The 16,460-nt window shown below is 42.6% G+C and overlaps 1 protein-coding gene across 1 annotated transcript in view; it reads right to left on the reverse strand.

Annotated features, from left to right (window-relative positions):
- Positions 1–16,460, reverse strand: part of Gabrg3 (gamma-aminobutyric acid type A receptor subunit gamma3) — a 606,777-nt gene that overhangs the window by 226,907 nt on the left and 363,410 nt on the right. The window contains exon 5 of the mRNA XM_042277165.2: positions 14,756–14,838. Coding sequence (XP_042133099.1) covers positions 14,756–14,838 — 83 coding nt within the window. The remainder of the gene's footprint in view (positions 1–14,755; positions 14,839–16,460) is intronic.

Consider the following 16,460-nt stretch of genomic DNA (forward strand, 5'->3'; position numbering starts at 1 on the left):
AACACCACTAATCAAGCTCTGCAACCTGCAATACACACAGATTGTCTTCTATGCTCAGGCTTGCTCCATGCAACACCTGCCAGTCCTTGGTGGTCATCCTATGGTACTGGCATCTCTAATATTTTGGGGTCTCAACAGGCTGCACCTTCACTAATGGCCTCCTGGCCTCTCTTCAGGGACCAAATCTTGTCACATGGCACCAAACCTTAGTGTTGCTGGAGAGCTTCTCTCCAGGTTCCCCAAGCCCCGCAGTCCCACAATCCACTTATAAAATAATCACTCAGACGCTTATATCACTTATAAACTGTATGGCCGTGGCAGGCTTCTTGTTTACTGTTCTTTTATCTTAAATTAACCCATTTCTATAAATCTATACCTTGCCACATGGCTGGTGGCTTACCAGCGTCTTCACATGCTGCTTGTCCTGGCGGTGGCTGCAGTGTCTCTCCTCCTTCTTCCTGTTTCCCCAATTCTCCTCTCTCTTTGTCCCACCTATACTTCCTGCCTGGTCACTGGCCATCAGTGTTTTATTTATATAGAGTGGTATCCACAGTACCTTAGCTTTATTCCATGACCCCTTTAATCTTGCATCTCTCATGGTGCCAAGGCCAATGCCAGCAGGGAGACTCTTACACATTACCATGTCTGGCTGCCAACATGAGATGCAGTCTTGGTCTCCTCTAGACCACAGCTTCTGTGTTTTGATCCTAGAAAGTACTCCCAGATGATATATCCTCAATGATGCTGGTCTCTTCTTAATCACTGCTAATTTGTCAACTAGAGCTTACTAGATTCAACTGCCCTTGAAAAACAAACATTTCCCTTTAGTTATGCTGGTCGGACTGAGAAGAAACAGACTCCTAATTCAAAACACCACATAAATTGATCTGATAGACTCTTTGCTTCCCATTGAAACTTCACAAGCCAAATCCCACTGTCTGCATTGCCCTCAACATTCTCATCTTCCAAGCACTCACAGAACTGCCCACTAAGCTCTAAGTTCTTAACAGGTTTTTCCAGCTTGAAGTTCTCAATGTCACCCCAATTCTCCCCAAACCAGGACTGTCACGGTTACATCACACCTTCCAGGTACCAGGTTTTCTCTTCATTCACTTTCTATTGCTGTGATAAAGACCATGACCCAAAGCAACTTGGGGAACAAAGGGTTTATTTCACCTCAGAGGTTGCAGTCCATCATTAAGGGAAGTCAGGGCAGGAACTCCAGGCAAAGATTAAAGCAGAATCTGTGGAGGACTGCTGCTTCGTGGCTTGTTCCTCATGCTTCCTTCCTCAGTTTGGTTGTTGACACAGCCCAGGACCATCTGCCATTGCACCACCCACAGTGGGCTGGACAGCTCCCAAATCAACCATGAATTAAGAAAATGTCCAAGAGACATGCCTAAAAGGTCAATCTGAGACAGTTTCCTAACTAAGGTTCTGTCTTCCCAGATGACTCCAGCTTCTGTCAAGTTGACAAAAGAACTAAGCAGAACAGGTGTGCTAGAATAGACAAGTAGATCTTGGAATATTTGTGGTAGGAAATATCTTTAACATTCCATGCTCATGGATTAATAACATTAACACTGTGAAAATATCCATTCTATCAAAAACTATTTACAGATTCAATGCAATCCCAATCAAAACCCCCATCTAATTCTCTGCAGAAAGAGAAAAAGAAAGCTATTGTAAAATTCATATGGAACTATGAAAGACCCTGCAGACAAAACAATCTTAAGTAAAAATATCAGTGCTGGAGAGATTACCATTCCAACTCATAAAATATATTACAGAGAAGTATTAATAAAAGCAATATGGTTCTGGCACAAAAACAGATATGTAGACCAAACAACAAAATCAAAGACCCTAATATGTAACTTCAGCTACTTCATACTTGACAAGGATGATAACACATAAGCCAGAGAAAAGAAAGCATCTTAAGTAAATGGTTCTGGGAAAATGGAATGTCCACATGCAGAAAGTATGAATTAGACTCATCTGTCTGTCTGTCTATCATCTGTATCTATCTATCTATCTATCTATCTATCTATCTATCTATCTATCTATCTATCTATCTATCTACCTACCTACCTACCTATCTATTCTCTTGCACAAAAACTACTCCAATTGGATCATAGACCCACACACAGAACCTGAAACACTGAAACCACTAGAAAAAAACTTAGGCAGTACCCTACATGACACAGGACTCTCTGTGTAGGGCTCCATTTGCCTAAGATTTGTGATCAGCAGCTGACAAGTGAGACTTCATGAAACCAAAATGCTTCTGTTCAGCTAAAGAAACAATCAAGTGGGTGAAGAAGAAGTCACAAAATGGGGGAGAATCTTTGCCAGCCATTGTTTGACAGATGTTTAATATTAAGAATATGTAAAAAACTCAAAAACTGAAGAGTCAAAAACAACAACAAACTGACCAAACAAACAAAAACCAAAAACAAATGACCCGTTCAAAAACCTGGGCCTGGATCTGAACAGAGAATTCTAAAAAGGAGAAAAAATAGCTAAGAAATATATGTGGATATAAAAAGTTTATCATTCCCAGAAATTAGGAAAATATTAATCAAAGCAACGTGGAGATTTCATTTTATCCCAGGAATGGCAAAGATCAATGGAACAGCCAACAAAAATGCTGGAGGGGGGATGTGAGGAGAGTGAACCCTCATATACTGTTGATGTGATTGCAACCTGGTGCAGCCACTGTGGAAATCAGGATGGAGAATTCTTGAACAACTTAAAATAAATTTACCATATGTCCCACCAATACCACTCCTCAGCATGTGTCCAAAGGACCTGCCTTCCTACTCCACAGATACTTGCTTGGTCATGTTTATTGCTGCCCTGTTCACAATAGCTAGTAAATGTTGTACAACAGATTGATGGATAATGAAAATGTGATATACATGATGTAACACTATTTAGCTGTACAGAAAAGTAAATGCATGGAATTTGCAGATAAATGGATGGAACCAGAAGAGATCATATTGTGTGAGGTATCTGGACCCAAAAAGAAAAACTGGAAATGTCTACATGGCTTGTTCTCTCTTATTGGAGGCTCCTAGCTCTTCAGATGTGAGTATATAGCCAGTAGTAACTACAGAAACAAGTAAAATAAAACTGGACTAGTGTCAGGATGGGGTGGTGGTGGGGAGATAGAGAGAGGGGAATAGCAGGATACAAACAATCTGATAAGATAATGGAAAAGCAGGCTCCTTAGAGAGGGAAGGGAGGTATATGCAGAACAGGGTGGGAGGAGGGTGAAGCGGAACAGCATGGTGCTAATAATCTGATGGGGAAATAGGAAAAGGGAGGATCCTTAGGGGAGGAAGGGAGGTAACAATAGGAGGAGGGAGGTGGATGAAATAGCAATACGGATGTGTGAAAAAGCCTAAAGGCATCATACTATTAGCTATTTACCCAAACAAACAAACAACAAAAAGACCAAAACAACAACCTATTAGGCACTCAATTTGGCGTATTAATAAACATATATACTTTTAATAAACTTTTCTCATTTTGGCTGATGGCTCTCCCTCCAAGAACCAAAGACCAACTAACAAAAATCCTAATAGCAGATATGAGAATTCCTCTTTTGAGTTGTTGGCCATGGCTGTCTATGAGACTCCAAAAACACACAGCCTATTGCATATATGCATGAACTAGCAATTAATGAAAAAGCGGGCATGAATTTAAAGGAGAATAAGGAGGAGTATATGGGAGGAGTATATTGTTTGATGAGAAGAAAGGGAAGGGAGAAATGTAATTGAATTATAATCTGAAAAACAAACAAGAAGCTCTTGAAAAAAAAGAAAAGGAAACTGTCTTCAAAGTAATTTGGGATTGCTGCTTGCTACAGGCCACCTTGCTCAAGTCATCCTGGCATTGACCTTGACTTCTACACAGACGGATTTTCAGTACTGAGCAGACAAGCAGATTACAGCAAGTCAAGAGCTCAGATCACCTTGTAGCAGCCAGCGAGGCAGGAACACTGCTGTGCCCAGAGCCCACTGGCTCAGGCAGCACCTTATGAATAAAGAACCCAGGAGACAACCTCCCACCCTGCTTGTTCAAGGGAACAAGGACCTCAAAAGGGGAAGAAGCTCCAAGAAGGATTATTTGTTTATTAAAAAATTGCCCACACTGCCTTGGTAGAGAATTGGTCCCTTTCTCCCAGGAAACATGGGATGGTTTCTTAGCAAGCCCTGGGAATCTGAAGACCCTCGCCTTCTCTGGTTTCCTTCCTATCTCAAGGAAAAACACAGGAATGGTGGTGGCCATTCCTGCATGGTTGTCCTTGTTTTACATTCATTCATAAAGGAGGCACTGGCTAGGGTAAGAGTGGAGATAACAGTGGAGGTGGAATATTCTAGAATGTACTAGATGAGATCATTGGCTTTGGTATTGGTTCATCTTGTCTAATACATGCCTTGAGATAAAAGATGGCATGACAAGGAAAATGGTGGCCTTGGGAAAGCAGGAGCTGAGCTCACAACAATTCTCCACCATATAGAGAGTTCTGTGAGCTGGTAGAAGGTTCTCTTTGTTCACGTTCTGTCTGTAAGCTCAGCTTTTGCGTCTGTTAGGGGATGTATCAGGCTGTGTTTTTCTGCAGGTGGACAGGCAATGCACATACAGAAATAAGGGCTGGTGTGGCTCTTTAACCACTGTGTGCCCTATGCCTGGATCAGCCAATCAGGAGAGTAGGACAGGAGCAGGGGCCTGCCGCATGGTAGCTGCCTGGCCACATATGCTAACTTCGAGATTTACTAACTACCCCTTCTCTGTTTAGTTAATGACTTTGAAAACTCTGAAAGCCAGCCAACTTTCTCAGACATCTGTGACATTGCAGTGATATTTTTCTAATGATTTCTCAAGCTTGAACACTGTTACAAATGACATAGATGTCAAGCATAAAACAGTACTATAGATTTTAAATTTTCAACCGAAATGGCTGACTGGAGCCAAGCTGTGCCCACTGACATGCAGGCATATTTCATGGATGGGTTTGGTTTTGGTTCCACCCTCCTCCTCTGATAATAACAATAGCTGTGAGAGTCACCACCAGGGGCCCTTTGTGTCAGCATGCTGTTCTATTGCATTTAGCCCCCAGCACTGTCCTTGGCCAAAGGGAATGTACCCAGATGGCCTCACCTCTCCAGGAAGGAAAGCTAGGCCACAAGGATAACTTGTAAGAATGAAATGATGGATGATTATAAGATTGGGTGGGACAAGTTGTTTCTGGAACATTCTAGAGGTACTTGGATACACATGGGTGGAAAGTGAGGGCTTTGCTTCTATCGCTGAGTTGATTATTAAGTCCTGGGTGTGGTGAGGGCTGACCCAGGTCCCCTGACACTTTACTTGCTTCCACCATTACTTCAAAGGTGTTTTTATTTTAGGAAATACATACACCATAAACAGAAAAACAAGAAAAAAGAAACAGTGTATTATCCATTTTTACTTTACACAGACACACACACACACACACACACACACACACACACACACACACACACACACACACACATTTCCTGTTAAGACTTTGGATAAAGTAAAAAGAGAACAAGTAACAAGGAACGAAGGGCGAAACCTATAGAGAATTAAAAAGGTAAAGCCATGCCCCCCCCCTCCCCCCCCCCGTAATCTAAGCTGTGATTCCGCTTCTCCCGTCTTTGCCTAGCACACTACTTAAATTCTTTCTGGAAAGGCACACATAAAACAGAACAAGAACACAGGACAGTCAGCACTCAGTGGGGTTTCTGGCCAGGTTCCCATCTGGTGGCTTAAGAGTCCTCTAGGCACATGGACTCTTGTCTCGGCCAGTGCATCCTCTCTCTCCAAGCTTCTCCATAAGCAGGAAAGCCTGTGCTGCCGAGTCTGTGAAGTTCTCCAAAGGTAAATACAGTGTCAAAATGGTAGCTAGAGCTTGGAAAATTTCAGGACAGACAAACAGCCTTTCCTTGCCTGCTTTCTTTCTTAGATGCTCCAGGGTTTCTCAGCATTGCTTGGATCAGGTTGTGTGAAAAGCAGACAGTGTATGAGTACTGTAACCCAGAGAACTTGTGGTAAGAATTGTGGCTGTTGCTGCCTGCTGAAGATCTGGTGACTTTTTAAATGGACTTTAGTCTTGGCTTTATGGAATATAAGAAACATGACTTTGTTTTCTGACTTGGTTAATTCTATAATATTTGACTTTGATGGATCAAGTATCTTAGCAATGCCATGACTCATTGTTTCCATCTGGTAATCAGTTCTTTTTTTTTTGTATCTTTTTAAAAATTTTATAATTAATTTAATTTTACATATCAGCCACAGATTCCCCTGTTCTTCTTCCTCCCACCCCCCAGCCTTCTCCCCCAACCCTCCCCTGATTCTTACTTCCTCCAAGGCAAAGTTTCCCCTGGGGATTCAACTCAGCCTGGTAGATTCAGTTGAGACAGGTCCATTCCCCTCCTCCCTACACCAAGGCTGAGCAAAATGTCTCAGCATAGGCCCTAGGTTCCAAAAAGCCAGCTCATGCACTAAGGACAGGTCCTTGTCCCACTGCCTGGGGGCCTCCTAAATAGTTCAAGCAAATCAACTGTCTCAGTTATCCAGAGGGCCTGATCCAGTTCCATGGGGGCTCCTCAGCTATTGGTTCACAGTTCATGTGTTTCCACTAGTTTGGCTATTTGTCCCTGTGCTTTTTCCAATCATGGTCTCAACATCTCTTGCTCATAGAATCCCTCCTCTCTCTCACCAGTTGGACTCCTGGAAGCTCCACTTGGGGCTTGGCCATGGATCTCTGCATCTGCTTCCATTAGTTCTATGGAGAGCAGAATGTCAGTAGCAGCCCTGTTTCCATAGTTGATATCACAGGAGTCACTACTCTTTTTTAATCATACTCCCCGGAGGGAGGGATGGCAGTGCCAAAGAGGAGGGAGTGACATATTAGCATCCCTAATTTGAGCACAGGACAACTGGTGCTTTAAGTCAGGAAACTTTTGCCGCCTGTCAAAACCCCTTTAAGCTCCGCCCTCACCACCTTACAATGGCAGGAGCCAGTAAGTACACCGTGATAGAGAGAACTTGAGTGACAGCAGACAACAATATAGCCATCAGTGTCCCACATAGTTGTGAGCATGACTGACGCTGGCAGTTTCTATGCTATGGTTGGGGTCCCCCAAGGGACTGCACAGCTGTGTTGGCTCTTGTGGTGGAAGATCTTGTAGGGTAGAGAAAGCAACCAACCTTTACTAAGCCCTTCACAACAGTCTCATTTGCCATGTTACCCCACAAGGCTCATGTGCCTGTCTCAGGGGAATTGCAGGCACCGAACTTCTCAGCCATGCCATAAGGATCTGTGCATGTCAGTTCACTCAAGCTGTAATGAAATATCAGACAGGTGTGCACATCTACAAGGATGGCATGACAGGGGCAGAAAGAGGTCAGGAATGGCCAGAGGATCAGTTCTGAGTGAGGTAGACAGAGATAATGGCTGAGACTACTTCCCCCACAACTCAGGTTGAACTAGTGTGACTCTTAATAGGAAACCCAGGTAGGATCTTGATCCTCATGCACAGGGCAAGGGTTCTCTGCCACGTCTCCTAAATGTGCTTAGCTGCCCCAAGGCAAATGAACTTGGGAATTTCAGTAGAACCCCTGATATTGGGACTTTGGAGTCTACTTGTCTGGCAGGCTTTGATGCTGGTGAACACTCTGCTTGAAAGAGAGTCTAACTCATGGAAGGAATGTATGCCTTTTTTCACACTTGAGTATTTACTTCCCAGGATATAGGGCCTCTGCTAGCATGGGTTGTCATTGCTATTTGGTGATTAATTCCTATATTGTGGAGGAAGAGTCTTCAAAGAGTACCTGTTCTCTCTTTCCCAGGTCAGAAAGCATAGGAGGGAGGCCCCACTTGCTGTGAAACACAGCCTATCTGATGATCCACCTCACTGGGTACCAGGCACTTAATTTGAACTCCAAGCCCTCTAGGATGCCTTAGGAAGCATTCCCCCAATCCAAGATTCCTCACAGAGCCATGTAGAGATGTGAACATGGAAGCATCATTCACACAGTATCAGGATCACGAGCATGAAAGATGAAAGAGTTCCAGAGCTATGGAAGGTTTTCCCCAAGCTTCTAGAAAGCCTCTAAGGCCAGGCAATGTGTGGCACAATCTGATTTCCCGAAAGGAGGTCCTGTGATGGCATTGCATGAATCGGTTAAGTTGAGAGGTTTACAAGTACTGTCAAAAAGGAAGGGCAGGACTCCACAAGCCTGTTGGAGCCCCAGCTGCCAGGCATGGAGCTACAAGGGTTGGTGTTTTTCCTGTTGTATTATAATCTTGCTTTTATCTGATGATTATGTCCCATTCTTCCCTTTGGGTCTGGAAATGTTTACTTTCTGACACTGTATATTGGAAGTATGTAGCTTTTTATTTTATTAGCGCTCATGGCTACATTTCTGTGAGTCTCAGAAGAGACTTTGGACTTTCAAACATTGTTGGAACTGTTAAAGACTATGGTAGACGTTGAAATAGGATTAAATGGATTTTGCATTATAAGATGGCTATGAGCCTACAGGGATCGGAGGTGGAAGGTTATGGTTTAAAAGTGATGTTTGGGTGACAAATTGGCAAAGGGTGGACTTGTGCTGGTTAACTCTGATTGCCAACTTTATAGGATTTAGAGTCAGCTAGGAGAGAGGCCTTTGGGTGTGGCTGTATTTCCAGAGAGTTTTAACTAAGATAGGAAGATCCACCCTGAACAGAACCACTCCCATCAATAGGCTGGGTCCTGGGTTGCAGAGGAGCATGAGCACCAGCATTCATCTCTCTGCACTGTGTCTGCAGACACAATGTGACCACTTCCATCAGTAGGTTGGGTCTTGGGTTGCAGAGGAGCATGAGCACCAGCATTCATCTCTCTGAACTGTGTCTGCAGACACAATGTGACCACTTCCATCAGTAGGTTGGGTCTTGGGTTGCAGAGGAGCATGAGCACCAGCATTCATCTCTCTGAACTGTGTCTGCAGATGCAATGTGACCACTCCCATCAATAGGTTGGGTCTTGGGTTGCAGAGGAGCATGAGCACCAGTATTCATCTCTTTGCACTGTGTCTGCAGATGCAATATGACCACACCCCTCCTGCTCTGCCACCTTGACCTCCCTTCCATTATAGACTACATCCTCAACCCATAGCAAAAATAAAACCTTCCTTCTTTACATTGCTTTTGTTTTGGGGTATTCTGTCACAGCAACGAGGTCAGTAGTAAAGACAAATAATCGAGAAATGACTTAGAGAATGAGGCGCGATGAGCTCTGCTGATATGCCACTCTTGTGCCATTTTCTCTGAAAAGTTTGTGCGGCACAGTGTTTGATGTCCTGGGGAGAGGGGCTTCAAACAATTCTCTGTGGACACTGAGTGGCATCTTTATTTAGTATCTGTCACAGTTAGTAAAATATCTCCATTGCCACGACACAGGAGCACAGTAATGTAGCTCTGCCTTGAACACACATTATCTTCCTTCCCTTAGCCTGCCTCCCAGTAGTGAAAGAGGATACAGGGACTTAGCGAACTGGATCACAAGTCTTCCTGCAGGTATGTGAGGCTTATATTAACCACAAGCATGTAATGAACATTTAGGTGGGGTTATGAGTATTGTTTTTAAAGTTAGTTAAGACCATCTCATGAATGGATCACAAGAAACTGAGGATGGCAAAAATAGGTAGGAATATGGGAAAATTAGAATTAAAACTAATGTTAAAAAACAGGTTTGAAACTACAGTGCTTGTTTGGTGACAGCTGGGCCTGTCTCAGACAGTTCACTCACCACACAGTGGGCGGCCTGAGCCAAGCATAGGCTACAGAGGAACTGAAATATTGTTAGTTGACATGGAGACATGCCAGCATTGTGCAGTGATGTGTCGGCCTATGTCCAGGCTGCCTGTCTTTAAGAGCAGCCTGTAGAGGTAACTCTCATCTCTAGACAACCCTTGCAGGGAGCAGGTGTGGATTAATGGTACAAGGCTCTGATTTTCAAGCTTTCTTAACATATCTTGTTCTAGTGTATCAAAGTACATCAATATTTTCATGTTAATTTCATATCAAAATGATGCTTTAGGAAGATGAATTGAATAAAATGTAGTGTTAAAACTGATTTCCTTGTCTCTAACATACAAAATCTCAAAGCAAACTAATGGCATGCAGCTTATCTTTACAGGGTAACACTGGCCTGAGTCATATTGTGAAAGAATAAGAAATGTGAATCTGGGCATGAGGAATTAGAAGTTAGGAGGTGAATCAGTGGGTGAGCAGAGAGCAAGCAGCTGCCAGTGGAGATCAAGGAGGAGGGAACCCAGTTCTTAAGCTTGACACGTTGCAGTTCTGCACTGAATATTCCTAAATTCACTGACAATCTTAAGAAATATGGGAAGAAGTTCTAGAAACACTCAGGATAGTCTTTCTGTTAAAAATAAAATTGGTCTGGCAAAGTAGTTTTAATCTTAATTTTTTCAATTTTTTGAAATTATAATATAATTACATCATTCCCCTGTTCCCTTTCCTCCATCCAACCCTTCCAGATACCCATCCTTGCTCTCTTTCAAATTCCTGGCCTCTTTTTTTCTTCCATTGTTGTTAAATTCATATTTGTGCATATATATGTGTATGTGTGTTTATACACACCTACATTTATATGTGTACACATATATTCCTATATATGTAAAAACAGCCTGCTCAGTCTGTATGAATTACTTGTATGTTTTCAGGGCTGACCATTTGGTACTGGATAACCAGTCGGTGTGCTCTTCTCTGCAGAAGACTGTTTCTCCCCTTCAGCATCCTTGGGTGCCTGTAGCTCTTTGCGTAGGCTTGAGGCCTCTTGAGCTTTCTCCATGCATGTTAGCATGCCTATTGGCCTCGTCTTTGTTCAGCTCATATTTAGGCCGTCATGCTAGTGAAACTTTATGGTTATAGCCCCCGGCATTCCTAGGAGACAGAGTCTCACAGCAGTATACTGTTTTTGCTAACATTGGCTAACATTGAAGAACAACTGCCTCACAGTCACAGTATGAAGTTGGTCACAGTCCCCACTACTCCCTCATGTCTCCTGGAGGCTCACATCGAATGCTGACTGACATTTGCTACTTTAGAGCACATGTATCTTTTTCTTGGAGTATACTTAAGAGAAAAACAAAATACATATAACAAAAAGTCAGACAATTTTGATAAATGTGTGATTAGATGTTATGGAGGGGAAAAATTAATTTGTGGTCAACAACAGGTTAACATTTTTCCTTCCTTTAGAGAAATTTCTCATAACTGCACAAAGCAGTGTACCTAGTATGAGTAAGCAGATGCCATTTCTCCGAGGTGTACAGCTTCCCTATTAAATGGGATTTCGGATGTATGACATATAGCTATCTCTTTTTTTTTCTGGAGGCTGACCTTTCACTATCTTGATGGTGGTGTCCTTTGAGGTGTGATAGTTTTCAACACAACGGCACCACTTTGTCTATTTTTTTCTTTGTTATTCATAATTCTGGCTCCAGAGCTAAGCCACCATCAGGTAGCCCATAATCACAAGGACCTACACTCATTATCCTCCAATGACTGTATATGTATATGCATATGTATATGTATATATACCTCCAATGTTTCTTATGATGGTTAGACAATTTTTTCTACCTTAGAATACTGTGAAAGCAATATACAATTTTAAAACACCTTTCATAACATATAGGTCTTCCCCAGGCTGTTGCATCCACATGGTTCTCTCTGGTGACTCTGAGCAACAGCAGCATCCAAAGCAAGCAACCAACCTTGTAATCAGTAAGTGTGCCAAATGGGCACTGAAGAATGCTTTGTTTCTGAGTTATGGAGCTCAGCATGTTGCAATCAATATATCTGCAATTTTGGGTGTTTTCAACCCAACAATGCATCCATCTGGATGTATTTGCACTATAAGTTGAAAAGCACTTGTACATTGTAGCTGTGGCACATCAGCTCCATCAGCATTTCAAAGGCCAAACAATTTCTGAAAATTAAACTACAAAAGAAATAACGTTCATGGACATATATTCTGATCAATCAGCCAAGCAGAGAGGAAGACTTTTTCATAATGCTAATATTTAACCAAGAGAAAACCAATAAGGAAATAAACTATATTCAAAATAACTGTAAAAAAAGAATAAAAATAGCCATTTACACACATTTTGTCTTTTAACTTCATTGTTGTTCTACAAAGAACCTCAAGACAGATATTATAGGGGCTGTAGTGGCAGTTCAACAGTTAAGAGTGAATACTGCTCATGCAGAAGACCCAAGTTCACACCCACAACCCACAAGGTGTAACACCAGCTCCAGGGGGATATAGCACCCTCTGGCGACCATCATGGGTATACAGATAAGGATGCGGTCAAAACACTCACACAGAGAACATTTTTAAAAAATCTTTTTGAAAGCTCCTCTTATTTTAGTTACTCATCTTTTAATTTACTGTGACCACCTTCCACAACTGTTCTATACCAGACACAGAATTAATTATGTCTGGTCTCACAAATTATAACAGACTGCTTCCTGGTACTTTATTCTAATTACTAACTAGTTTCAGAAGGGATATATATTTTATATCCTTTTTTACACACTAAAATAATTTTATTTCTATAAGCTATATTCTCTCTAGAAATAGAGCAAATGTCATGCATACATAATCCTGTTCTGGAATGGAAGATTTAGAAGATTCTGCAGAATAGTTAAACAAGTTTTGAAAGCGTGAGGGTGTAAAGGAAACTGACAGGAAGAAACAGGATTGTAAGGGCGTGCCTGAGATGGGACACTTGGAGCCCTGTCATCTCTGCTGGCTTCCTCAGGAGCCTGAGGATTCCACCCAGGCAAGGACCAAGAACAGGCCCAAGGCCAGGCCCTGGCAGAAAGTAAGATTCTGGAGGCAAAAAGCCTTCAGCTAGAGGTCTCTGGAAGGAGTCTCTAAAGGAGCCTCCTACCCACCCTTGCCTGTGAAGGGATGCATGAGCGAAAGTGCTTTTCTAACTTATCAATTTATACTCCGGAGCCTGAAATTGCAAGAATGTATAGACTTAAGTTCACACCATATGTATAACCCAGCTTCTTTGGCTTAAACTTTAAAGTGACAGAAAAAGGAACCACTAACTAATGTGCCAACATGTATGACTCACAGTGACATCCAGCTGAGTAAAAGAGACCAGAAACCAACTATGAAATTATCGACCAGGCAGCTAATATGCAGTGATACAAACCAGATCAATAATTACCCTGGGGTGAGGACGGGAATCGCTTGCAAAGATGGGAAGATGGGTGCAAATTTAGTAAGTTCAATGAATGCTTAGAAAGCCTAAGGCCTCAATAAATTCACAAAGAAATTCTTAGAAGAGGTCCTAGGAAACATTAATTCAAATTGATAAATGACTCAGAAACTAATTGTGCAAAGCTGTCCCACAGAGATGAATAGTTTTGAAAATTTTTCAAAATAGAAGTCATCAAAAATGTGGTAAAGAAATCTAAACTTGAGTAGGAGATTGGAAAAAAGAGCGAATGGAAAGCCTGTTAGTATAATGTAACCACTTAAATTACACACTCAATAGATGAGGCAACAGCATGTCGACATATTGGAAAGAACAGCAGAAGCAGCGGGGGGTGGGGGTGGGGGTGGGGTGATAAACATGTCCTGCATAGATCACTCAGAATTATGCCATGTGTCCACATGTGCCCGAAGAGCTCACAAGACTGCTGCAGAGTTTGCCATTCTCTGACTTTTAAATACAGGGAACAACTGCCTAGGGATCTGTATGCTACCTTACCACACCAGAGACAGGGACATTCAAGTGCTGGACACCAGCCATTTGTGCTATCAACAAATACAGTAAGTTCCGATTCAGCTAGTCAATAGCTGTTCTTTACATGAACGAGATCATTTTTTTGCCAAGTCTAAGAGGTCAGTTAAACTCTGTGTTGCATCTTGAACTCTGCTGAACTTAAAACCAATTCTAAAGTGTGTCTGTCCCCTGATACCACAGTCTGTCTGCCTGAGGCTCCCTCAGACTTGCCAGACATGCTTTATATTCAGTTTTAAAGAAAGCCAATACAGTTATTTAAATGTTTGTGAGTCTTACATACATACGTAAGTACTTGTGATTAATACATTTAAAATAAACCACCATAAATTCAATAGGTGAATTTCCATACTGACCTTTGCTTAAAAGCTTTGTAAGTCAGTAAATGCATCTGATATTTGATATTTCCTTGTGGGTGTGCTCAGGCACTTAGCATTAGGAATGATCTAAATCAATCACCACCTGTTCCAGAAGACATATAAGTACATTCAAAGGGAAGAGCTGACCTTCCTCATTAAAAGGCAAATCTTTAAAATATTAAACCTAAAAAATGTGGCAAAAAATTGCAAAAAATAGGCATAGCTCATTAGTATTGGTCTCCCTGGGGAGTGAATACACTGGTTAGCCTCTGAATCCTTCAATATCATCATCAGTAACAGAGCCACTCACTCTTTAATCAAATTTACCTGTTTTGCAATGTTCTGTGCGACGCAGTCTAGAGTAAAACCATCCTGGTGGCCAGCGACACAACTGCTACTGGCTTTCTTTGGTTGTGTGTAACAGAGTCACCCAACTGCAGGGCTGTACACTGGAAACCAGACCCAGTCCAGCCAGGTCCAGCCCCAGAGCTCCCCACCCAGATGCAAATCCCCTGTGTACTCACAGCTAGAGAAGGTCAGGGGGCAGGCATGAGCATCCATGGGGAAGTTGTGCAGCTGCAGCTGGCACTCTGCATTGATAGTGAGCCTATGAAAGAGACCAGTAATATTTGGGATCAGCGACAGCATAGCCAAGGCCTCCAAGGTGGGTAAGGCATCATGCTACAGATGCATGCATGCATGCATGCATGCTGGTGGTGATGGTGGGGGGTAATGCCAGGACACACTGTCCCCCTCACTCTGGTTCATTAAGTGGGGCCCTCTGATTGCTTTCTTACTGTGCTGTTCTGTTTTGCTTTTTTTTTTTTCCTTTGGTTTTTCGAGACAGGGTTTCTGTTTTGCTTTTAAGTAGAGGGAATTCTAGGAAAACTCCAGGGGTGCCTAGAAACACAAGCCAAGTCACAGTGGGGAAAAACCAGCTGTTGTTTTCAAAGCCACAGTTTCTATTTGTTCCAATAAAATCCTTCCACTTGAAACTGGTGTGCTGGTCCACACAGGTATTAGGCCAAATCCATCCACTTCCATGGCATTTCTTCTTTGGCTACCTCCCCCTATTGCCCTAGGCAGGTGGCAGCTGTACTATTCAAGAACATTTCATGTTCCCTGTGTGTCAAAATTCTTATCATAGATTTAGGACCAGCCAGGCCCAGGACTGTTTTGCTCGGGATCAACGACTCTTCTGAGTCTCCTTCCTAGTCCTTCATGATTGATGAGAAGCTGGTTAGAGTTTCTGTCTTTCTTAGCCCTTGGCATCACCAAACATGCTGTGGTTCTTTGCTTCTTTGCTGTTCTTTCTGTTGGTCCCTGTCTGGAAGCTTCCTTCCCTTGGGCTTTGGTGATGCCTTCACATTTTGATGTCAGTGTGTGTCTACTGGTGCTGTGGGAACTTTAGTGTTAGGAATCACAATTTCTCCTCCATGCCACGATCACTCATAATTAAAATCTCTATAATGAATATGGAATGAAGGAGAACTTTAGAAGCTATGAGGAAGAGATGCTTAAGGGAGCCTTGGAAAAGCAGTGTGTTTCAAAGGAAGTCACTTTTCCTTAATTTATGGTCAATCTGAAATGCCCTTCAGTCTGGAAAAGGAGACAGGCAGGTGCTTAGGAACCTTAAACCTGTAGTAGGGGGTAGAATAACTGGTCACCTCTGTCAGGTTCCTTAATCCTTCCCCTATTCTTTTAAGGAGGCCAAGCTTTCACATGGGGTTCTGAGTTCTGTGAAGAGGCCTCTTTGAGGTCTCTCTTTCCTTAGCTCCTGTGACCTAACTTGCAGAAGAATTAATGTGTTTGTCTAGATAAAGGAAGTACTGTCTTTGGGAGTCAAGGCCCCAAGAAGTCCACATAGACATTCAGCACCCTGGAGAGAACAGCTACCCAGCAGGGAGCCCGCATCTGGGGTTTTACTGCAGTCCTTTGTGTTCCAGGAAAACACTTTTCACCCCTGAACCCCAAGAAGATGAATATTTGAGACAAAAGGGTCTCCAGTTTTTTACAAGCTGGGCTTGAATAGATCTAGTCTCTTTGTTCATGTTTCCTGGGTATAGCAGCAAGTAATACTACCTTAGATTCCATTAATAAAGAGTCAGTTTAAAAAACTGAGCTATGTGGAACCTGCATGGGACCGGACTAGGCCCTCTGCACATGGGAGACAGTTGTATAGATTGGTCTGTTTGAGGGGCCCTGGCAGTGGGATCAGGCTTTTTGGAG

This window comes from Peromyscus maniculatus, chromosome 1 (assembly GCF_049852395.1).
Source record: "Peromyscus maniculatus bairdii isolate BWxNUB_F1_BW_parent chromosome 1, HU_Pman_BW_mat_3.1, whole genome shotgun sequence".
NCBI lineage: Eukaryota > Metazoa > Chordata > Mammalia > Rodentia > Cricetidae > Peromyscus > Peromyscus maniculatus.